At 41.5% G+C, this 26,071-nt stretch overlaps 1 protein-coding gene across 3 annotated transcripts in view; it reads left to right on the top strand.

The window, feature by feature from the left end:
• The window catches only part of LOC140496025 (phosphatidylinositol 3,4,5-trisphosphate 5-phosphatase 2A-like), a 190,842-nt gene that overhangs the window by 69,846 nt on the left and 94,925 nt on the right, over window positions 1-26,071 (top strand). For all 3 annotated transcript variants that reach the window (XM_072595470.1, XM_072595471.1, XM_072595472.1), the window contains one exon: window positions 20,312-20,375. In XM_072595470.1, coding sequence (XP_072451571.1) covers window positions 20,312-20,375 — 64 coding nt within the window. The remainder of the gene's footprint in view (window positions 1-20,311; window positions 20,376-26,071) is intronic.

Genomic DNA, 26,071 nt, shown 5'->3' on the forward strand with positions numbered 1-26,071 from the left:
TAGCACTGCTGCCTCACAGCGCCAGAGACCTGGGTTCAATTCCCGCCTCAGGTGACTGACTGTGTGGAGTTTGCACATTCTCTCCGTGTCTGCGTGGATTTCCTCCGGGTGCTCCGGTTTCCTCCCACAGTCCAAAAATGTGCAGGTTAGGTGAATTGGCCACGCTAAATTGCCCATAGTGTTAGGTGTAGGGGAGTGGGTCTGGGTGGGTGCGCTTCGGCGGGTCAGTATGGACTTGTTGGGCCGAAGGGCCTGTTTCCACACTGTAAGTAATCTAATCTAATCTAATTGTAAGGTCCTAGAGAGTGTTGCTGAACAAAGACATCTCTGAGTGCAGATTCATAGCTCCTTGAAAGTGGAGTCACAGGTAGATATGATAGTGAAGAAGGCGTTTGTTATGGACAGAGTATTGAGTACAGGAGTTGGGACATCATGTTGCAGCTGTACATGACATTGGTTAGGCCACTGTTGGAATATTGTGTGCAATTCTGGTCTCCATTCTGTCAGAAAGATGTTGAACTTAAAAGGGTTCAGAAAAGATTTACAAGGGTATTACCAGGGTTGGAGGATTTGAGCTATAGGGAGAGGCTGAACAGGCTGGGACTGTTTTCCCTGGAGCGTCAGAGGCTTAGGGGTGACCTTATGGAGGTATACAAAATTATGAGGGGCATGGATAGGATAAATAGACAAAGTCTTTTCCCTGGTGTCGGGGAGTCCAGAACTAGAGGGCATAGGTATAGGGTGAGAGGGGAAATATATAAAAGGGACCTAGGGGGCGACTTTTTCATGCAGAGGGTGGTACATGTATAGAATGAGCTGGCGGAGGAAGTGGTGGAGGCTGGTACAATTGCAACATTTAAAAGGTATTTGGATAGGTTTATGAATAGGAAGGGTTTTGGAGGGATATTGGCCAGGTGCTGGCAGGCGCGACTAGATTGGGTTGGGACATCTGGTTGGCATGGACAGGTTAGACCGAAGGGTCTGTTTCCATGCTGTACATCTCTATGACTCTAGACTCTACATTCAAGAAGTGAAGGAAACAGAATGTAGGAGCATAACATCCATCAGCTGTAGGACGAAATAGCAAAACTGCTAGAAACACTTAATACAATAAAAGAATTGTAAAAGGGAAATAATATTTAACAAATTTGCTAAAGTTCTTTAAGGATATAGCAAGCAGAGCTGATAAAGGGGGACTGGTAGATGTAGTGCATTTGGATTTCCAGAAGACATTCAATAAGGTACGAGATAAAAGGTTCTTACACAATATTGAATTAGCATGCACTAAGTGTCAGTTAACACACAGCCAACAGAGTCAGGATTAATCAGCTTAGAAAGATATTACCAGTGGAAGGTCACAAGGATAAGTCTTAGGGCCTCAGTTATTTATGATCAAATGGTAATGAATTGGAGGAGGGGGCAGAATCTAAATTTTCTGATGACACAAAATTACATGATAGGACTTATTGCGATGAGGACATAGAGAATTTGCAAGGGGATATACAGTAGATAGATTGAGGAGTGATCAAAAGCCTAGCCTGTGGAGTTTAATGTCGGTAAATACATTTTGGTGGGAAGAATTAATAGGTAAACTATTATTTAAATGGAGGGAGACTCCAAAAAATGTGCATCACGAAAAGGTCAATTGTTCTTATGGATGACATGCAAAAAGATTCCCATGCAGATGCAGAAAGTAATTAAAAAGGCAAATTGAACCTTGGTCTCTATTGTTAGTGGGTTGTGGTTTAACAAGGTGGAAGTTTTATGACAACTATACAGGGTGTTGATGAGGCCACATCTGGAATACTCTGTGCAGTTTTTATCCCTGTTCTTAAGAAAAGATACATTGGCAATGGAGGCACTTCTAAAGAGATTCATTAGGCTGATTCCTAGAATGCAGGAGTTGACTTATGAATCACGGTTAAATAAAGTGGGCTTTTATTCATTAGAGTTTAGAAGAATGAGGTGTGATCGAATTGAAACATCCAAGATTCTTGATAGAGTAGATATGGAGAATTTATTTCCACTTGTGGGGAATCTTAACAGTTACAGAATAAGGAGAGACTCATTTAAAACTGAGAGGTGAAGGAATTCCTTCTCCCAGAGGTCAACCAATGTTTGGAATTGTCTGCCCCAATAGGTTCTGGAAGTTTAATCACTGGAAGTATTTAAAGAGGAAGTAGATAGATTTTTCAAGTGACAGGGATTTGAGGATTATGCTGAGCAGTCCTGAAAAGTGAGTTGATCTTCTTGATGTGCAGTGTGGAGGTGGGGCTTTATTTCTTGTATCAATTTATGGCAATTATCAGATCTATGGCATTGCCAGATATTCAATGAAGTGTTCCAACAGGAACAATTCTTTCCTTGATCTTTTTAAACCTGATGTTTTACACATTTTTTAAAATCACTTAAGTGATTCTTTATGGTATTGAATTCACAATTACCTTGAAGTCTCTGATTTGATATATCAGTTTACTTTCCCACATAAATCACTCCTTAAAGCTTTCTACATTAGGGACAATTAACCCATGCCCAAAAGAAATTGGATTGAATCTGCTTAAATGTATTCCTTACAGACGTCCTGACAGCACAGAGATGGAGTATGTTTCTAATCTGGAAGAGGGCAACAGATATGAACCCAAGTTGAAAGGTCAAAGGCAATATCTAACATTAGCGCAGTGTAAGCTTTAACGGAGCCCACTAAAGTGGGCAAGGTGACAGACCAGCTTGCATAACTACAGACAAAGTCATGCAGTTTCTTCCTGCAAGTGAGAAAAGTGATTCCTCTTTAGTCAGTAGTGAGAATGCAGGGAATCTACCTGCTGGTTAAAGGGTTATTATTGGGTCACTAAAAGGCCATTATCTCTAACCTCACAGGGATTTAGTGGTGGCTCAGGGAATCTTTTGAACTGGGACAGGGTGCCCCAAGTTAGATTTCCACTCTGGGGTGGGGTGGGGGGGGTGCGGTGGAGGAGGGGAGGGGGGGGTGCGGTGGTAAGACAAGGGGTGTTTGTAGTCAGGTTGGGTGACCCAAGAAACACTATGGAGGATGCTAGGTGCGAGACCAGGCTAACCCAACTTGACACAACAGTTTTCTTTTGAGGATGTGAAGAACAACCTCCACGAATCAGCCCTCATCTAAAGCAACAATTCACCTCCCCCAGACACTGCCATCTTATGCCCCTCCCTCCATCATGGCCTTTCATACCTTCCATGCCAATCTACACATCAGTGCCCACCTTCTAGGCAACATCTTGACACCAAGAACATCAATGTAAGAATCCTAGTCATTGACTTCAGTTTAGCCTTCAACACTATTACCCCTCATGACTGCTTACTAAACTTAGTGATCTCAGACTAAGCTCCACTCTCTGCAACTGGATCCTCAGTTACCTGACCCACAGGCCACAATCAGTGAAGATTGGGGACAATATTTAACCTCTCTAACACTCAACACTGGAGCACACCAGGGGTGCGTACTCAGTTCCCTACTGTACTCACTGTATATCCATGACTGCGTTGCCAAAAACCAGACTAATGCCATTTACAATTTTGCCGCCATCTGAGATTCGACCACCATAATCGATCAAATCTCAGGTGGCAACAAAACAGACTACACACAGGAGGTGGAAGACCTGGAAATATGGTGCACTGAGAACAACCTAGCTTTTAGTGCTAACAAAACCAAGGAACTCATTATTGGCTTTCAGAGGGATGTTACTTATGCCCCCCTACACATTAACAGCACAGAGGTAGAACGAGTGGAGAGTGTCAAGCTTCTGGAGTGGTCATCCATGGATTTTCTTGGACTCTTCATGTGGATGCACTGGTTACAAAGGCCAAACAATGTCTCTTCTTCCTCAGGCAGCTGAGAAAATCTGGCATGACGGTGAATACCCTTGCCAACTTTTATAGGTGAGCCATCAAGAGCATTCCGTCTGGATGTATCACTACCTGGTATGGCAACTATACCATTCAAGATCAGAGACTATTACAGAGAGTGGTGAATTCAGCTCGGATAATCACAAAGGCCAACCTCCCTAGCATCTATAGCATCCATCTACCAGGCCCACTGTCAAGCAAAGGCTGCCAGCATTCTCAAAGATCCGTCCCAGTCTGGCAATGCTTTACTGCAACCTCTTCTATCGAAGAAAAGGCACAGAAGCCTGAAAACACTCACCAACTGGTTTCAAAACAGTTTCTACCCTACTGTTGTTAAAATACTGAATGGATTCACAAACTCCTAGCATTCGCCTGGGCCTGTGTTTTTTTTGTTTTTGCTGCTGTTTACCTACTATTTACTTATTTGTGCTATTTAACTCTGTGATCTGCCTATATTGCTTGCAAGACAAAGCTTTTCACTGTGCTCAGCACACGTGACAATAAATTCAATTCAATTCAATATATTCTTGTAGTCACTCCCATTTCCCCTTATAGTCTCATATGTGACAACAAAACCTAATTCTACTTCTGACTCTATGGCTGGCCTGACACAGCCCAGTTCAATGCCTGATTGCACTTGAGTTAGCTGTTCTCAGAAAAGGGACATGGGTTCCCAAGCAGTTTTTCCACAAGTCCATTGAATCAAATAACCCCTATATTTTGATCAAGTCAGTCTTGGGATGTGGGCATCACTGGCTGAGCCAGCATTAATTGCCCATCCCTAATTAACCTGAGAAAGTGGTGGTGAGCTATCTGTGAAACTACTGCCCAGGATTTTAAAATATGTCCCAGGACTTCACAAGTTAATGATGTACCAATATCTTTCCTTCCAGTTGCAATCCACAGTAAATTTAAAACTCATGGTTACTCCCCAAGAATTAGTATTTCTTTATCTCTCATCTTTTGTACCTTGAATCTTTGAATCTTTATTCTGTACCTCACCAAAAGATGCTGTGACTTGGTAAACTGCCCTCCCACTGGAACAGAATGCTTCTAAACCTTACATAATGATGTTTCATTGTAGAATTCTTCAGCTCTTCCTCACTCCAGAAATAGTGATGGTCCCTTTAAGCTAAGGAACACAGTCAAGTCTCTTCTGATTGAAATACTGGCAAATTGAGTAATTTATTTTTTCTCCAATAATTTGCATTAATTGAATTCATTCATTAGGGGGTGGCACAGTGGTTAGCACTGCTGCCTCACAGCACCAAGGACCAGAGTTCAATTCCAGCCTCGGGCAACTGTCTGTGTGGAGTTTCCACATTCTCCCTGTGCCTGTATGGGTTTCCTCTGGGTGCTCTGGTCTCCTCCCACAGTTCAAAGATATGCAGATCAGGTGAATTGGCCATGCTAAATTGCCCATGGTGTCAGGTGCATTAGTCAGAGGGAAATGGGTCTGGGTGGGTTACTCTTTGGAGGGTCGATGTGGACTTGTTGGGCTGAAAGGCCTGTTTCCACACTGTAGGGAATCTAATCAAAAATCATCTTGAATATGAACTTGTTTTAACTTCAAAAGTGTATTACCCGTAAGGGCAGCTTCCCCATTTATGCTGATAATAGAACCAAGGAAAAAGATTAGGAAGAGCAGAGGGTAAGAGTAACTAAGAGTGTGGTGAGCCAGTTTCAGATGAGGTAAACAAGAGGGAATTGGATTGTGTCCTGGAAAGGATGAATTTGCAGGGTTATGGGGAGGAGGAAGGGAATTGCATTAGTTACATTGTCTCCCAGAATGCCAACACAGACATAATGGGCTGAGTGACCTCCTTCTATGCTGTCACAATTCTGTGATATTCAGCTTTACCTGGTCTGCCAGCACATTGATCTCATGACCATCACTGTACACAGTAAAAGTGCTTGACCATCAGCAAGTCAGACATGGAATCACAGAAGTGTACAGAACACAATGGGGCCACTGTACCTGATCTGGCTCTTTGGTAAAGTTAAACAATATGTCCACTGCTCTTGCACCACCTCCACTGCTCCCCTGCTCTTTCCCCATCACCCTCTAAATGTTTTCCATTTAAGTTTATACCAGTTTTCTTTTAAATGTTGTTACTGACACTACTTTCACTATCAATTCAGGCAGTGCACAACAATCCACAATATAAAGGAAACCTTTGTTGTGTCACCTCTGGTTCTTAAGCCAAAGCACATGCTCAGTAGTTATTATTAGAGTAAAGACTTGGTTAACCTTTACCTTAAAAAAGAGAAACTTTAAACCCTATAACCTACTTATCAAAGAACCTACTGACTGCCATCTCCTATTATTATTCACTGTCACAGAAACTTTTGTTCATGTTTTGTTCAAGTCCATCGACACTTCCTTTGCTTCCTTCCAAGAGTATGTGTACAATTCCATAAAGCCATATGGTCATGTCCTACCTTAATAAAGTAACCTACTCAAACATTACCCATGTCCTTTTGTCCACTTTGTAGCTCCCCATGTATTCTCCTGTTCCCTGTCAGATGAAAAATCTTTGAGCAATCCTGAGTGTACACCCTGGGACTCTCCCCAGCTTTCAATTTGATTACTCCCTCCTTATCTTTAAAATCATCTTCAGCGCCTATTTCTTCAAACATATATTTGGTTAACTTTTCTTTCTCAACCTGACATCTATTTTTCCTCTTTGAAATACCTAAGGTTACTAAACACATTGAAGAAGTTTTATCAATGCAAATGATGTTATTAATTTGGTTAAATAAAGTTACAAAGGCTGTGAAAATTAAATCAAGGGGGAAAGCCCCTTTTATCCAAAGGAAGTTAGAATCTGCATTCATTCAAAGCTTTAGCAAATGCACATGAATTCTCAACATGTTTTACAATAAATAGATTACTTTTGACATCACTATTATTATGTAGAGGATCCTATTAGCCAGTTTGTAAAAATGAATTAATAATGAGTGCCATCCTATAATCTTGACTGGATGTCGTAAGATTCACACAGTTCGACAATGCTACAAACACAAAATTTTAGTCAGTAAACAAACTTTGTTTTCCTTGTCAAGGTCAGATAAAATTCCTAATCTGAAATCCTGAGAAAGAAAAGTGGACCCAGAATACTGTGAGAATTTCCTGTTCTGCTTCAGAAGATTTGGGATTGAAATTCTATTGCACTTTCATTCAGGCAAAAAGAAATCAGCAAATGACTTTCAACACAGACGCTGCCAAAATCTTCAGAATCAGAGAAAGTTTGCTTCATTTAAATGAAGGCAATAGATTTCTGGTTCGTTAATAGTGTACATTAAGAGCACTTCTGAAGTCTTTGATGTTCTGAGATTGAAAATCAAAAGAACTAATGACAAGCCTGGGGCCTGAGATTTGGTGTGATTACTCTCCTCAAAAGATCAAGAACACTCATCTAATGACCCCTAACTCATTAAATAAATAAAGTATTTTTATAAACTTTCCAGATCATCCACACAATTAGCGTAGGCTAAATTGCATACATCATAGTGCGCCACAATACACCACAAGAATGGGCCCAGGAAACTCTCTGATTGAGAATCTGTACTTCCAGCCCTGCTTCCCCCAGCTTTTTTTGAACTGCATGGTGACTATACCCATAACAAAGCATCTCATACACTTCAGGGGAAGACCCAACCAGAAATAATTGTCTTTATTCAATATCCTTAAATGGCATTTTGAAAATGATTGTCTCATTATTAATGTCATGAGAGGAACTGAATTATCCACAACACACAGCTAATACTGAAGAGGATTGGCTATCCCCAGGGATGGGACGAAACTACCAGATTGAGAAAAGTACTCAATCAGTTGTGATTTTTAGTACAAATGAAGCTATGTGAAAATCATTTTCGCACTGCACATTCTCTGGAGCAGAATCCATCTGTAAAAACTACTCTCAGATCTCACTTAGAAAGGTAAGAGGAGCTATAAGCAGTTAAGGTGTTGATTTTGGATCTCTGCTAATTCAAAGAGGGGTGGGTGGGTTGTGGTAGGCGAGGATAGGATGGGGGAGTAGACGTGATTCTTTACAGTGGATACCAGGAAACTTTCCGGTCTGCAGCAGATAGCACATTTAATATATACCATTCTTTTCATGAAGACCATATGAATTGGGAACAAGAATAGGCCATTTGTTCCCTGTAATCCCTTTAACCATATGAATTGTATCATAGAATCCGCACAGTGTGGAAACAGACCATTTGGCCCAATGAATCCACACCGATTGTCCGAAAAGTAATGCACCCAGAACCATTCCCCTATCCTATTATTCTACATTTCCCCTGACTAGCCTACATACCCCTGAACACTAGCATGGCCAATTCACCTAACCTGCTTGATTTTGGACTGTGGGAAGAAACTGGAACACCCAGAGGAAACCCACGCAGGCACGAGGAGAGTGTGCAAACTCCACATAGACAGTCGTCTGAGGCTGGAATAAAACCTGGGTCCCTGGCACTGTGAGGCAGCGATGCTAATCACTGAGCCACCATGCCGTCCAAATCTCCTTTTAAAAATATTCAAAGTTTTGGCCTCAACTGCTTCTGCATCAGAGAGTTCCCCAGGCTTACAACTCTCTAGGTGGAGAAATTTCTCCTCTCAATCCTAAATGGCCTAAATCATATCCTTAAACTGTTCTGCACTCTCCAGATCATCAGAAACATTCTGCTTGCACTCATCCTGTCAATCCTGTTAGACTTTTATAGGCTGCTAAGACATTCCTCCTGCTCTCCACTCCCATCATTCTTTTAAACTCCAGTGAATATAATCCTTATTAATCCAATCTTTTTTCACATGTCAGTCTTGCCATCCCAGGAATCAGTCAAGGTTCAATGGTGTATTCCGTTTATTTTGTTCTTGCGTAAGGGGGGAGGGAGAAGTCACTATGTTCTCTCTGAATACAATGAAATACACAAAGTGTGAAAGTGACTTTAACAGACCACCCTACAGTACCACTGACTGCACAAATGTGTGACTTTCGGGTTATCCTACTGTCTATAGGGGGAAGTCACCACTAGTGCAAAGTCTGGTTGGCATGCGAGCAGGGCACATTACGTTGGTGAATGCGTCTTACCCTGGTTGTTTTTATTCTGTCAATGTATTGTTGCCTCAGTCATACAGCGCTATGGTCAAATCAAAAGCCAGCAGCTGTGCTGCAAAGGCTATCCTCCCACATGAGCAATCCCCATGTTAAACATGACAGAGCAGACCTTTGGGGTCCTGTAAGAATGGCTCTGCTGACTGTACCATTCTGGAAGAGGCCTGATGTATTTGTTGGAGTCAGAGTGTCATGATTCTTGTGGTGGTCTGGTGTATCCTTCAATATCCTGGATGGGAGGTTTGCTAGATTTCTTCAGGAACATTTAAACTAGTTTGGCAGGGGGATAGGAACTGGAGCTATAGTTCATAGGATGGGGTGAGCAGGCAGATACAGCATGCAGACAGTCTGTGAGGAAGGATAGATAGTTGATAGGGCAAAGTTGCAGACAGTGCGATCGGTTAAACAAGAAGTGTCAAGAAAAAGGATGATGAACTTCGAAAATGGTTCAGTACTTGGAGCTACAATGTTGTGGCCCTTACTGGGTCAGCAATGGTTGTTGGATGTTCTGGTGTTTAGATTTTTCAAAAGGAATAGGCAGGGATGTAAAAGAGGTGGGGGATGGCATTGCTAATCAGGGAGAAAGGGAAGTCATCGAGAAGGGTTTGTCTACTGAGTCAGTATGGATGGAAGTCAGAAACAGGAAAGGAACAGTCACTTTATTGCAAATTTTCTGTGGACCCACCCCAAGAGCAACACAGACATGGAGGAGCAGATAGGGAGACAGATTTTGGAAAGGTGCAGAAGTGACAGGATTGTTGTCACAGATGACTTCAACTTCCCTAATATTGATTGGAACCTTCTTAGTGTGAATAGTTTGGACGGAGCAGATTTTGTCAGGTGTGTGCAAGAAAGATACCTGACTTAAACTGTAGATAGCCTGACGAGAAGTGAGGCCATATTGGATTTGGTGCTTGACAACGAACGAGGTCAGATGTCAGATCTATCGGTAAGAGAGCATTACAGTGATAGTGATCACAACTCCCTGACCTTAACGATAGTCATGGAGAAGGATAGGAGCTGGCGATATGGGAAAGTACGTAAGTGGGGGAGGGGGAATTACAATGCTATTAGGCAGTAACTGTGAAGCATAAATTAGGAACAGATATTCTCAGGGAAATGCATGTCCGAAATGTGGAGGCTTTTCAGGGAGCAGTTGCTGCAAGTGATGGATAGGTTTGTCCCACGAGACAAGGAAGGGATGGTAGGGTGAAGGAACCTTGAGTGATAAGGGATGTGGAACATATAGTCAAGAGGAAGAAGCAAGTTTACTTAAGGCTGAAGAGGCAAGGATCAGACAGGGCTCTGGAGGGTTGCAAGGTAGCCAGGAAGGAGCTGAAGAACGGAGTAGGAGAGCTAGAAGGGGGCATGAAAAAGCCTTAGTGGGTAGGATTAAGGAAACCCCAAGGCATTCTACACTTATGTGAGGAACAAGAGGATGGCCAGAGCGAGGTTAGGGCTGATCAGTATAGTGAAGGGAAACTGTGCCTGGAGTCAGAGGAGGTAGGGGACATCCTTAGTGAGTACTTTGCTTCCGTATTCACTACTGAGAGGGACTTTGTCATTTGTGAGGGCAGCATAAAACAGGCTGATAAGCTTGAAAAGGCTGATTTTAAGAAGGAGGATGTGCTGAAAATTTTGGAATTCATGAGGATAGATAAATTCCCTGGGCCAGATGGGATATACCCAAGGTTACTATGGGAAGCAAAGGAAGAAATTGCCACACCTTTGGCGCTGATCCTCACTGTCCACTGGAGTAGTGCCAGATGGTTGGAAAATGGTGAATGTTCAAGAAAGGGAATAGGGATAATCCTGGGAATTATAGACCAGCCAGTCTTGCATCTGTCGTGGGCAAATTATTGAAGAGGATTCTGAAAGACAGGGTTTATGATTATTTGGAAAGCCATAGTTTTATTACAGATATCAGCATGTTTTTGTGAGAGGCAAGTCATGCCTCACAAACCTTATTGAATTATTTGAGGATGTCACAAAACACATTGATGAAAAGAGAGTGGTGGCTGTGGTGTATATGGATTTTAGTAAGGCATTTGATAGGTTTCCCCATGGTAAGCTTATTCAGAAAGTACGAAGGCATGGGATACAGGGAAATGTGGCTATCTGGAAATAGAATTGACTGGCCATAGAAGACAGAGGATGGGAATAGATAGAATGCATTCAGCCTAGAGCTTCGTGACCAGTGGTGTTCCACAGGGATCAGTCCTGGGATGTCTGCTCTTTATGATTTTCATAAATGGCTTGAATGAGGAAATGGAAGAATGGGTTAGTAAGATTTCCCATGACATGAAGGTTGGTGGAGTTGTGGATAGTTGTGGACTGTGTAGGTTGCAACGGGACGTTGACAGGATGCAGAACTGGGCTGAGAAGTGACAGATGGAATTCAACCTGGAAAAGTTATTCATTTTGGAAGGTTGAATTTGAATACAAATTACAGGGTTAAAGACACGATTCTTGGCAGTGTGGAGGAACAGAAGGATCTTGGGGTCCATGTCGAAAGATCCCTCAAAGTTGCCACCCAAGTAAATAGGATTGCAGTATGTTGGCTTTCATTAGCAGAGGATTGAGTTTATGAGCCATGAGGTTATGCTGCAGCTCTATAAAGCCCTGGTTAGACCACACTTGGACTATTGTGTTCTGTTCTGTTCGCCTCATTATAGGAAGGCGGTAGAAGCTTAAAAAAGGTGCAGAGGAGATTTATCAGATTACTGCCTGGACTGGAGGGCATGTCTTATGAAGAAAGATTGAGTGACCTTGGGCTTTTTTCACTGGAGCAAAGAAGGACGAAAGGTGACTTAATAGAGGTGTACAAGATGATGAGAGGCATAGATAGAGTGGATAGCCAGAGACTTTTTCTCAGGGATGAAATGACGATCACAAGGAGGCAAAATATTAAGGTGTTTGGAAGAAGGTTTAGGGAAGATGTCAGAGGTGGTTTCTTTACACAGAGAGTAGTGGGTGTGTGGAATGCAGTGGTAATGGAGTCAGATACATTGAGGATATTAAAACCACTCTTGGATAGGTACATGGATGATAGTGAAATTAAGTGTTTGTTGGTTAGTTTGATCTTAGAGTAGGATAAAAGATCAGCACAACATCAAGGGTCAAAGGGCCCATACGATGCTGTACTGTTCTACATTCTATGTTTTAAAACCTCACGATCAAGAGGGCACTACTCTTATCACCAAGAATCTGGATGCATTTCAGGAGGAAGGGAAGGGAAAAGGGCAGTGGCAGCTGGCATATTCATGTTCAGTTAGCTGTTCATGATGCCTTAATTCAACAATAGTTTCCATGAACATGATCCTAAATATCATTATACAATAGGCTTAGACTTTAGCATCCCTCTTCAATGGAACACTGCAATGTCCTATAATACCACAGGTAGCATGGTGGCTCAGTGGTTAGCACCAGGGACTTGGGTTCAATTTCCACCTCAGGCAACTGTCTGTGTGAAGTTTGCACATTCTCCCTGTGTCAGTATGGGTTCCCTCTGGATGCCCTGGTTTTTTCCCACAGTCCCAAGATGTGCAAATCAGGTGAATTAGCCATGCTAAATTGCCTGTAGTGTTAGGTGGATTAGTCAGGGGTAAACATAGGGGAATTGGTCTGGGTGGGTTGCCCTTCAGAGGGTTGATATGGACCTTTTTGGCTGAAGGCTTGTTTCCACACTGTAGGGAATCTAATCTAATCTTCTCTGTTATAAAACTGGAAGAAAGGCCACCCCAAAATATAACTTCTAACTTTGCTATATCCAACTAACCAGAAAAATTTCCACACAAAACTCAACAAATATCCCTTTTGTATTCATTGAGCATCTGATATCTTTCACTGGAACACCACACTGACACAATGCTATCCTAGTGGCTACAGCAGGTTGCAAATGTTTCACTTGACAACCTCAAGTAACTTGTGGTCAACATCAGACTGTATAATCTCAGTTTAGGGCCAACTGCAAGAACACTGCTAGAGGGGCAGTGCTGGAGGGGCAGTGCTGGAGGGGCATTGCTGGAGGGGCATTGCTGAGAAGACAAATGCTGTCCTGCTGGCGAGGTCAGAAGACCTGAATACTATGGAGATCCTGCCCTTTCCCTGATGCCTGTCCAACCTTCGTAACCTGCTGAAGGCCAGTCTACTGGACTGTGATGAAATGTTGAAAGCTCCCTGAAGCACCAACAATCTGAGCCTGCAAGGCAACAAGCTGAGAGTTCATGTCTCCCGTGTGAGTTCTCACTAAATACTTGGAGATTGTGTCGAGTCTTTGCCTATCATACTGTGTATCATGTTCTCACAAGTGTTTCTGGGGAATTGGTAACATTCCAAATCTGGAAAAGATGGGCTCAAATCTTTGTGCAAAACCCTTAGCGAACTGGGAACTATGCTGTTCCAAACTCCTTGATAGTGAAAGCATGCTTTCTGGTTGATCTTGCTTGTCATTTATTCAGTTACTGGGTGGTTGATGTCATTGACTATACATTGCCCTTCCCTAATTACCCTTAAGGAGCTGACGATGAATTGTTTTCTTGAGCCACTACAATGTCTGGGGCACTGGGGCATCCACAAAACTATTGGCAGAAGCGTGGGGCTGTTTCAGGATTTTAACCTGTTAACAGTGAAAGGATGGCAATATCATTCCAAGTGAGGATGATGTGTCATTTTGAAGGCAGGATGTGGTATACCTCATGTCTGCTACCCATACCTTTATAGGTGGTACAAAGGTCTGGAAAGTACTATCAAAGGAACCTTGGTGAGTTGCTGCACTGCATTTTATCAACAGTACACACATCACTATGCATCACTTGTTTATAGGGTAGTGAATGTGAAGCTGATCAAGCAACCTGCTTTGTCCTGGATGGTGTCGAGCTTCTTCAGTATGATTGGAGCTGCACTCATCCAGGCAAATTAGAAATATTCCATTACCCTTCTGCAAACATCCATGCATATTCCCACTTCTGGTCCGAGCGTAACAGGAAGGTCATTGATAAAGCAAATGAAGCTACCAAAACCACCAGCATCTCATTGTATTTTCACATCAGAAGTCTCATGAACATTCCCCCATTACAACGTCATAACGGTAAGGGAGTTTTTGGTATGAGTGGTGCTTGATTGAAACTGGAGGTGAGTGAAGGGGATGTGGTGAATTAGCAGTTCAAATGTATAAGGCCAATGGTGTAGTTGTGACGAAATGTCATGTACAGATGAATTCACTGACCTTAACCACATGAATGATATTAATTATCATTTTGCAAAAGTACATAGAGTCATAGAGTCATAGAGATGTACAGCATGGAAACAGACCCTTTGGTCCAACCCGTCCATGCCGACCAGATATCCCAACCCAATCTAGTCCCACCTGCCAGCACCTGGCCCATATCCCTCCAAACCCTTCCTATTCATATACCCATCCAAATGCTTTTTAAATGTTGCAATTGTACTAGCCTACACCACGTCCTCAGGCAGCTCATTCCATACACGTACCACCCTCTTCCTTGGAGTTCAGCTGCTGTCATTGAGCACAAAAGCTATTCCCACTCATTGCTTTTATAATACCTGACTGGAGAGTGTGCTAGGCACCTGAGGAAAAATGTCTTCTCTCCTCCTGTCCTCCACTGTGACCTCCATCAAAGGCTCTTGGGAATACTCTCCTGCCAGTTTCAACTCTTTTCTACACGTATCAACTCTTCTTTTAAAAAAAAACAAAAGCTGCACCAGCTAAAATGGACCTTGCATTTAGACGGGACAGGCTTGCTTTAAATACAGCAGGCTGGCTTTAATGGTAGCAGCCTTTCAGCAAAGGCTCCAAGCTGCTGAGCTCTACATGCACTCCACAGCACATCGACCAATGTGGGTTGGAAGCCACTATCATTTAAATTAATAAGCAGAATGAAATGTGGATGTTGAAGGGCATGTGTTAATCATGCATTGTGATCCCTTTGCCTGATGACCAGCCTTATCCAAGTGTTCCCCTTTATAACTTTTACAGTTAATGGGATGGAAATTAATGGAAAATAATGATAGATGATAGATGAACAGTACTAGCAAATATTAGTTCACTCTAAAGATCTAGTCATTTGTGTTGAAGTACAGATACACTGAATTGTGACAAATTGCAGGACAATTTGTCTCCACTTTAAGCCTCAGCAACATTGACAGAAATTACCATCTCTCCCCACTGGAGAGCAAGGAGTGCCAGGAAATTGTTGGATTTACAGCATTAATAAAAAAAAACATGTTGTTGTAACAATTTAGGACTGTTAATTCATGCCATAAGGAGGTTGTCAATAATGTGATGTATGACCGTGACACAAGACTTGAAGGTCCTGAAAGGAATCAAGGTGAGATGTCACCCCAACAGCAAGTGAATTATTTCCAGATATTATTTACCTATTTTGCTGTAACCTTGTGTCATTTTTAGATTAGATTCCCTACAGTGTGGAAACAGGCCCTTCAGCCCAACAAGTCCACACCAACCCTCCAAAGAGTAACCCACCCAGACCCATTTCCCTCTGACTAATGCACCTAACACTATGAGCAATTTAGCATGGCCAATTCACCTGACCTGCACATCTTTGGATTATGGGGGGAAACCCACACAGACACAGGGGGAATGTGCAAACTCCACACAGACAGTCACCCAAGGTTGGAATTGAACCCAGGTCCTTAGCACTGTGAGGCAGCAGTGCTAATAAATGAGCCACTCTGCCACCCTTACCAAAGGTTAAAGTGTCATGGGAAACTAAAGCAGCAAATGATAAAGACTCCAAGGGTGCTGTTACAGATGAAACAGATGTTTTTGGCAAATGAGTCATCCCATTTACATGTGGTCTCTTTGGGATGACAACTGCGACATATGCACCCAAAAAGCATATGAAGAGGGATATTAGGGGGTTCTGAACCAAATCCAGTAACACACTCAGGATTCTGCTAATTGAAATATAGAGGTCCGCAGTATCTTAGAATACAGCTGATAATTGATAAGGCAGCCCAACAAAGGAATATGGAAGGCTAGATCTGTCTTTGAAGTTGACATTTCCCAAATATCTTCACTGGTTGGGTGATACTAATTAGATGAGCTGGGGCAGTTTGTCAGTGCTCTCACTGGTAATTGAGGTACTTCATTCTCATTAGACCCCGGTAGAATCTGTGTGCACGCTGAGAGGCCACAAAGCCCTGTCTTGACAATCTGCTCCTAAGTTTAGGTTTGATAAGATGGCAATGTCCATAAGACACGACATGCCACGTTCTGACAAAGTGAAACAACAGTAGGTTTTCACACTGTTTACCTCACTGTCACCAGAAAAGCAAAGCCTGGCAGTCTGTTTAAACATATGCAATAGTGAACTAGGTAACTCTGCTTTGAAATACTGTGTTAATTCACAAATAAAATATTCTTGGTTTCTGCATAAAATCTACAGTTACTGCAGATGCTTATAAGTTTCGTTCAAACTCATTTTAAAACTTTGTTGACAATCTTTAACGATAATAGCAAGAAACTAAGATCATTAACTTTAAGTGAATTATTAGAAAAAACGTTTTGCATAACTGAAAATCAGTTAAAAGGAAATAATCAGCTCTCGCAGCTCTTTCAATTCTGGAACCCAATCCTGTTATTATTTATTATTAAACCAACTTGCTGCCACATTATGCTGTAAGCATAATGGTATTCATAGAAGCCCTATGGTGTGGAAATGAGCCATTCAGCCCATCAGATGCACACTGAGCTTCCCAAGATTATGCCACACAGACCAACCCAATCCCTGTAACCCTGCATTTTCTGTGGCTAATCCTCCAAGCCTGCTCATCCCTGGATAATATACTGTAGCCAATCCAGCTAACCTGCACATCTATGGACTGTGGGAGGAAGTGGGATCACCTGGTGGAAGCCCACGCAGGCACAGGAAGAATGTGCAAATTCTACACAGACAGTCGCCCGGGGCTGGAATCAAACCCTGGTTCCTCGCACTGTGAGGCAGCAGTGCTAACCACTGAGACACCCTGCCACCCTGTAGCTGGACTGTTAATCCAAAGGCCCAGGTAACGTTCTGGGGACCTGAGTTCAAATCCCAAGCAGCATATGGTGGAATTTGAATTCAATAAAAAAATCTGGAATTCAGAGTCTAATGATGATCACGAATCCATTGTCAATTGTTGAAAAAAACCATCTTATTTACTAATGTCCTTTCGAAAAGGAAACTGCCTTTCTTACCTTTTCTGGCCTACATGTTACTCCAGATTCAAAGCAATGTGATTGACTCTGAACTGCCCTCTGGGCCATTAGAGATGGACAATAAATGCTGACCTAGCCAGTAAAGCTGTCATCCTGCAAATGATTTTTTAAAAAAAATCAGAATAAATACATTATGTCGACCATATGAATTTCAACAATTTCCCATTAATATGTTGAGACACTGTGCCAATTGGCAAATGAAGTCGTGACTCTCCCTTAAGGCACTTCCCAATGTAAGTGATTAAAACACAGAGCACAGATTGTATGTCTTGGAAACTCATCTGTAATTATCGATCATGTTTGATTCTGAAAGACAACCTTATCATCTTTTGTTCCAGTTTGGACTTTGAAAGTAACAATAGTTTATTTTGGAGTCACATATCATGACTTATTTTCAGACTCCGCTGTTGTGTCTGTTGCAAAGACCACTGTGAAAATCCAATTTTACGTGTAACATTCTGGCTGAAGTTGCAAATTATGAGTTTCTGGATGTTTATAAATTTGAAATAAGTGTAAACTGCTTTTGAAAAATGCAGAGATTCCTTTGCACTTTCTACTGAAATCCATTTTGTTTGGTATTTTCATATTATTTTGATCTCATTTAATAAAACTCATTCCATCCCCCCAATTTAAGGGATTAGTGCATACCAGAGGGACAGAGACTATGCAGCGCACTTTTTTTCCCATCGATTAGTTTTAATTGATTGTGATTTCAACTTGCTGCAGTAAACACCATGCAGGTGCTACCCTCTGCACCAATAGACCCGATGCAATTAAGTTATGTCAGCCTTATTTTGTTCAATGTAAAATTCAATAATTAAAGTGATCAGGTGTTAAGTAGAAAAGGCAGGAAAGCAGAATTGAGGATTATTAGATCAACTGTGATTGCATTGAATGGTGGAGCCATACAATAGGCCGAAAGGCTTCTTTCTCCTCTTATGCCTTATGGTCTTAGGTAAAGACGTTAATGGCAAATGGGCATATTAACTATGACATTATCTTGCACATCTTGTTGATTTTCAGCAAATGCTAGTCTTCCTTTGCCTTCAATATCCCATGTCAATAATACATCCACTTCAGAAATATTTCATTGGCTGTAAAAGCAAAGTACTGCATTTATGAAATTTCTTTCTTTCTCAAAAGGATGGTGCGACTTGGAACTAGATTGCTGTCAATAGTGCATTGCAGAGAAAGCAACTGGGGAAAAAGACGAAAAATAAATTCAGAGAGGTTTCTTTCCCATCATCTGAAAACTAAACAACATGAAATGGAAGCTTCCCTGATGCAAACTGATACTTAACCAAAACAAGCATCTGCTCTGATAATCAGCGCGGTGTTCTTATTATTTTTATGTGTGGCTGGGTCCGTGTCTCTACTTTCAAGAGAATGTGTCATTTTCCTAAAATAACTGTACTATCATTTGGAGACATATCATTTTTGATGAGAAATAAGAAAAAATGTGCAACACGTCAAAAAATATATTAATTACACAGGAAGTGGATTGCAGTTGAGTAATCCCAGCAGACATCATAACAGAAAGATCTTGGCCAACAGTAAAATAGTTGATTTTTGTTTTGAAGGGCTGGATGATGATTTAACAGTTTCCTTTACCTCTTACCCCTTTATTTGAACCAATTTATTGGCAATTCCACTATTTGCTATTCTGATCAGATCTTTCTGAACTTAAGCTTAAGAGCAATGCCGCACAGATGCTGGAAACCTGAAACAAAAACAGAAAATTGTGAAAATGCTGAGCAGGTCAGGCATCATCTGTGGAGAGAAGAATTGTTACGTTTCAGGTTGATTTTCTGTTCTGGTTCAGAAAGATTGTATATTGTTCCCTTGATAGAATAATACATTTACTGAGATTGGGGTGGTACGGTGGTTCAGTGGTTAGCACTGCTGCTTCACAGCACCAGGTACCCAGGTTCGATTCCAGCCTCGGGTGACTGTCTGTGTAGGGTTTGCACATTCTCCCTTTATCTGCGTGGGTTTCCTCTGGGTGCTGTGCATGTTAGGTGAATTGGCCATGCTAAACTGCCCATAGTGTTCAGGGGTGTGTAGGTTACATGCCTTAGTCAGGGGAAAATGGAGAGTAATGGGGAATGGTTTTAGGTGGGTGACTCTGCGGAGGGTCGGTGTGGATATGTTAGGCTGAAGGGCCTGTTTCCACACTGCAAGGATTCTAATTCGAATTATGACATTAATTCTATCTGCCAGTACAGGTTCAAATAATGTAAAGCACATTGAAGAAGGATGCAGCATCCATTATTTGAACTTTGTTTCTATAGAGACAGCTGTTGAATGAGATTTCTCAATGGAATAATGTCAGATGTGACAGAATTGAGACAGATTGGGAAAGTGTGTCCACTGTGTAAGGCTTTCTGATCAATGTAATTAAAGTAAGCTTTGTACAATATTTCAAGGAGAAATGACCACAATGAAATTGCAAAATTATTAAAAGTAGACATGGTATTCAGATATGATTAAGGACCAAAGCTTGGGCCGAGGTCCAGTTGTGCAAAATCAAACCAGACAATGGGTTGTCTTGAAGCCAAAGTAGTTGAAGTCAGAGGGCATGTTGAAATGAAATGGGTTATTATCTTGCTTTAGGTCTTAGATTTAATATCATGGATTGAGATACTTTTATTCATGGAAACTGGAAGATGCAGATACAGTTCATACCCAATCTTAATGGAGCACCATTCACCAGTTATCGTTTTGGTCCCTATTAGTTATTGGTCAAATTTCAGCAAACTTTTTCGGTAATTCTGTGTCTGTGCAGAGGTATGTTAGCAGCACCGACAAATTTGTTCCACTTGACTCTTCTACAAAAGAGAAGATATAAGCTTGAAAAAGAGGAAGGCAAAAAGAAAGAAAACTGACTTGGAGAAGGTGAAGAGAAGGCAGAGACATTTTGGTGTGGAGTGGTTGAAATCAACTTGGTAACTCAGAGATGAAAGGACTGCACTGCCTGTCTCTTTTACTGCTGATCCTTTTCAGTAAGTTAAAGTCACTTTTATCATAGCTAATCAACAGTACCATGTCTGTTCTTTCCATACAGGTATCTAAAACAAGTTTATACATACAGAATCTTGCAAGATGAGGAAGGGTTTCTGGCTGTACAGGTAAGTTGAATGTCATAGCACATTTAAAATAACTTACTTCACTTTTTTCTTATTCAGCACGTGATATTCAGTTTGCCTCTGTTTGTGTATTTTTATTTAAAAATAGGTATGGTTCGCAAGACCAACATTTATTGACCTTGAGAAGATAGTGATGAGGTGTCTTTTTGAGCTCTATTGTGAGGGACACCCACAGTCCTATCAGAAAGGGAGTCCCAGGAATTTGACCTAGGGACAGTATGACTAGACCAAGAATTACTAGATTTCTTTTCCTTCTCGGTGGTGCTGTTAAAGTTATATGGCACATTGCTGTGATGCATCTTATAGCTGATACACTTTGCACCACAATGGCAGAGGGATTGAATGTTGAATATGGTGAATATGCTGCTGATCAAGCAAATTGATTTGCCCTCAGTTGTGCTGAGCTCTTTGAATACTGATAAATCTGTTATTTGATGCAAATATTCAGCCCTGAACCACCTTTATATCCACCCACCTTTATTTATGTGACCTGTCCAGTTAAGTTTCTGATCAATGGTGATGGTGGGGAAGTTACTGTGAAGATAACTGTGCTGAAAGTCAAAGTGAGGTGTCTTGACCTACTCTTATTGGGGATGGTCATTCTGTAGCATTTTGCATGCTATTTAGTACTTAGCATCCAAGCCAGAATGATGTCAATGTTGTTGTGGTTCTATGTTTGTTCAACACAAACTTACCAATCCCACATCAGGACCAAATCTAGATTTTGTATTTATGAAGATATTTTGAAGGCCTACCCAGCAGATAGGCTCACAAGAAAGGTTCACCGATTATTTTTAACAGAAATGTCAACTATAACCCCTCACACAACATACAGCCAGCAAGTCTATGCAGTGGCTGGGAGTCACATGTTCTACATCCTGGTACTTGTTTATTATCATATTCCCTCTTAAAGTGATAAAATAACTCATCTTTTAGCAAGTGGGCACAAACATTTATACAGGTATGTGTATAAATGTGTTTTATGCAAAACTGGAAATAAAGAGCAGGACGTCTCAAGTACATAAATAAATACCATTTGACATATTTGGATGGCAACAAATCAGTTTCTTGCAGATAAGAGATGCAAATTATTAGAAAAATGATCATTTTGACTAGCAAGTTTTATTTGAATTAACATTATTGCTTGCTTACAGCATTTATTTCCACGTGTAGATCTGTAAGCATTTGCCCTTAAATATCACCTTTACAAGTCTGCCATGCTGACCAAAAACCCAAATTTCCTCAGAATGGATTTCACTAGAAGTCACTTTGCATGGTGTTGATCAGTCTTCAATTTCACCTGCAAAATTGTGAAAAATATAGCACAGAATGAGGCCATTCACACCATCATGCCTTTGCCATCTCTTTGAAAGTATTATTTGAATTTAATGACACGAAGATTGGTGGCGTGGCAGAAAGCATAAGGGACTGTCAGAGAATACAGGAGGATAGTACTTCACACAGAGAGTGGTGGACGTTTGGAACGAGTTGCTGGCAGAGGTGGTAGAGGCAGACACGGTAGATTCATTCAAGATGTGTCTGGACAGATGCATGAGTAGGTGGGGAGCAGAGGGATACAGATGCTTAGGAATTAGTCGATAGGTTTAGACGGTACATTTGGATCGGCTCAGGCTTGGAGGGCCGAAGGGCCTGTTCCTGGGCTGCAAATTTTCTTTGTTCTTTCTTCTTTGTTCTTTTTAAAATTCTTCAATTAATCCCACTGTCCTACTTTTTAACCATAACCTTTGTTTTATTTTAAGGTATGTATCCACGTTCATTTTAAGCCTTGTTGGCTCTGTTACCTGATTCCCTGCCTATCCTTAAGTGTATTTTGTGGTTTTGCCAAGTGCAGTGTCTTTGGCATGCAAGTCTTTTAAGGAGATAGTAAGCAACAAGAATCCTTGCATACGTCTCACATGTGACACCCAGGGAAGGTATTCCCCCTGTCTTTGTCTAGATCTGTCTGAAAACCTGTGTCTCACGTTTGGAGGTGTGTAGTCACTCCAAATACTCTTTTCATCACTGCTGTTGTAAAAGGAAGATGTTAGCTAGCATCAGTAATATCACAAGCCTATAAAATAATTGCTCAATGGAAGTCAGCAAATTCAAATGTCAAATTGATAATTAAAATGTCTTCACCTAGGCTTGTACTTGTATCTGAGGCTGGAATTGAACATTACACTTGAAGCTGCTGCTGATATCTTGTTGCTTTGCATCAGACAGAAAGATGCAAGAGGAGTCAAATTCAACTTGCATGGTACATAGAACATAGAACATAGAAAAATACAGCGCAGTACAGGCCCTTCGGCCCTCGATGTTGCGCCGACCGAAGCTTACCTAACCTACACTAGCCCAATAACCTCCATATGCTTGTCCAATGCCCACTTAAATGACCATAAAGAGGGAGAGTCCACCACTGCTACTGGCAGGGCATTCCATGAACTCACAACCCGCTGAGTAAAAAATCTACCCCTAACATCTGTCCTAGCCCTTAATTTAAAGCTGTGTCCCCTAGTAACAGCTGACTCCATACGCGGAAAAAGGTTCTCACTGTCAACCCTATCTAAACTAAAGAAAACCAACAAAAATGAATAAGCGGCCTATTATATACTGTCTCTGCTTTACTTCCATCAGGAAAAGAAAGTTAAGAGGAATGGAAGGCAGACTTATGATTCCCTTTCACATGTTTTTCAACTTCTCCTCCATTATGTGATTTGTTGTGTTTGGTACGTCCTTGTGGAACTATTGTGTCCACAGTGGGTTGAGGCAACTAGGCAATAATGTGATGGATAATGATATATTAGACAGACAACTATTTGAAGATAAGGCGGGCATTGACAACTATTTTTTTGATTCCCTGCTCAATGCAAGAGGAAGCTCAAGAGAGATACAATTTGGATGTCTAAATATTTTCAACCTCCTTTAGAGAAATTGGCAAATCAAGCACAGCCATCATGCAACATGATCTAGGAGAGACCATGTGATTGAAGCTTTCAATCCAGAAGGCGCAAGAATTGTTTTGAATAACATGCCTTGTATAGAAGCTGATGAATATATATAATCCACAGCCAGGAGATGTTGAAAAGTGAAAACACTTCAAGAAGAATTGGATATTTGAATGAATATATTTTTTGATGGACCACAAAATCTTTTCAGAGCTTGTACCTTCCCAAGTTCAGTGGAATATTTTCAGTAGAAACATTATCCAAACACATATGTTTTTGGTTGTTTGAACTTATATGTTAATTAGACATTCAGGAGTAGACAAGTATTGCTGTTTGCTTTAAGGTCTGTGTTTAATACTGGAGACATGTTTCACATTGATCTGAGAAAATTAGCCAGTCTACGGTCAGGGTTTTTCACTGATTCTCAAATTACTGCCTTTAATGGGTAGATATTTGTGGGCACACATAGATAATTCTACCCAAACCAATGGTTATGGTCACCTATTCAGACACAGTGTTGTGCACTGGACTCTTGAAAGTAGGAAGATTTCTCAGGGGCAGCATCAACAGCTTCAACAAGGCATTTTCTTTTAAGATTAGATTACTTACAGTGTGGAAACAGGCCTTTCGACCCAACAAGTCCACACCGACCCTCCAAAGAGCAATCCACCCAGACCCATTCCCCTACACCTAACACGATAGCCAATTCACCTAACCTGCACATATTTGGACTGTGGGAGGAAACCAGAGCACCCAGAGGAAACCCATGTAAACACAGAGAGAATGTGCAAATTCTGCACAGGCAGTTGCCTGAGGCGGGAATTGAACCCGGGTCTCTGGCGCTGTGAGGCAGCAGTGCTAACCACTGTGCCACCATGTGCTGATTCAATCCAGCCTCAAGGCTAACTTAAAACCAAAAACTGAAATGAATCTTTCCTGGCTATATTATGTAGTATAATACATACAGTGCATTTTCCCATTAATACAACAAAAATAAACTTATTTAACGGAATATTGTTTTTTGAAGTGTTTTGAAACATTTTTAATTTCAGTTTTGTACCCCTGGGCTGAGGAGCAGAAAACCAGCTCCCAATTCCTCCTCAAAATGGTGCAAGTCTGGATGTCAAAAGGCTTCAGGCTTTTATTCAGCTATTGTACTGTCCCAGTCTGTGATCTGGGTAGATGCTCATTGACCAGTTTTGTACACAAAGAACGGGTCAAGCAACACTAGGATGCACAGTATCCCAATAAAAAGGAAGCCCTTTTAACAGGGAGAGGAAACTTATTTTCCATTTCCTTCCGCTTTCAAGCCAATTATTCTCTTTTGTGCGCCAGCTCAGCAATAAATTTCAAAACACAACAATCCAACCCTTCTTTGGGATTTTAAGACTTTAGCTTGGCTAGGACTTTTTTAAATTACAGAAATGCTTAGTCACCACAGTTTTCAGTCCACTCCCATCCCATCCATGGATGGCACTGTCTTTGCTGCAGTTTGTCAGTGGACAGATGCCAGGTGGCACCTATGGCACTGCTGTGCTGAGTAAATTTAAACATTAGAACATACAACAGCCATCTAGAACCAAGCAGTGAACAAATAAACACCAGTGATTCTCAGAAACTCAATTATAGCGTCATAATCAAAGGGATGTACAGCACGGAAACGGACCCTTCGGTCCAACACTACCATGCCAACCAGATATCCCAACCCAATCTAGTTCCACTTGCCAACACCCGGCCCATATCCCTCCAAACCCTTCCTATTTATATACTCACTCAGATGCATTTTAAATGTTGCAATTGTACTACCCTCCTCCATTTCCTCCAACAGCTTATTCCATACACATACCACCCTCTGAGTGAAAATGTTGCCCCTTAGATCTCTTTTATATCTTTCCCTCTCACCCTAAACCTATGTCCTCTAGTTCTGAACTCCCCCAACCCAGGGAAGAGACATTGTCTATTTATCCTACCTATGCCCCTCATGATTTTATAAACCTCTAAAAGGTCACCCTTTAGCCTCCGATGCTCCAGGGAAAACATCCCCAGCCTATTCAACCTCTCCCTTTAGCTCAAACCCTCCTATCCTCGCAACATCCTTGTAAATCTTTACTGACCATTTTCAAGTTTCACAACATCTTTCCAAAGGATGGAGACTAGAATTGCACACAATATTCCAAAAGTGGCAAAACCAATGTCCTGTATAGCCGCAACATGACTTCCCAACTCCTGTACTCAATACTCTGACCAATAAAGGAAAACATAGCAAAGGCCTTCTTCACTATCCTATCTATCTGCTACTCTACTTTCAAGAAGCGATGAACCTGCACTCCAAGCTCTCTTTGTTCAGCAACATTCCTTAGGACCTTACCATTAAGTGTGTAAGTCCTGCTAAGATTTGCTTTCCCAAAATGCAGCACCTTGCATTTATCTAAATTAAACTCCATCTGCCATTTCTCAGCCCATTGTCCCATCTGAACAAGATCCTATTTTAATCTGAGGTAGCGTCCTTCGCTGTCCACTACACCTCCAACTTTAGTGGCATCTGCAAACTTACTACCTCTTTTGCTCACATCCAAACATTTATATAAATGATGAAATGTAGTGGACCCAGCACTGATCCCTGTGGCACTCCACTGTTCATAGACCTCCTGTCTAAAAAACAAACCTCCACCATCACCCTCTGTCTTCCACCTTTGAGCCAGTTCTGTATTCAAATGGCTAGTTCTCCCTGTA

This window comes from Chiloscyllium punctatum, chromosome 25, assembly GCF_047496795.1.
Source record: "Chiloscyllium punctatum isolate Juve2018m chromosome 25, sChiPun1.3, whole genome shotgun sequence".
Classification (NCBI taxonomy): Eukaryota; Metazoa; Chordata; class Chondrichthyes; order Orectolobiformes; family Hemiscylliidae; genus Chiloscyllium; species Chiloscyllium punctatum.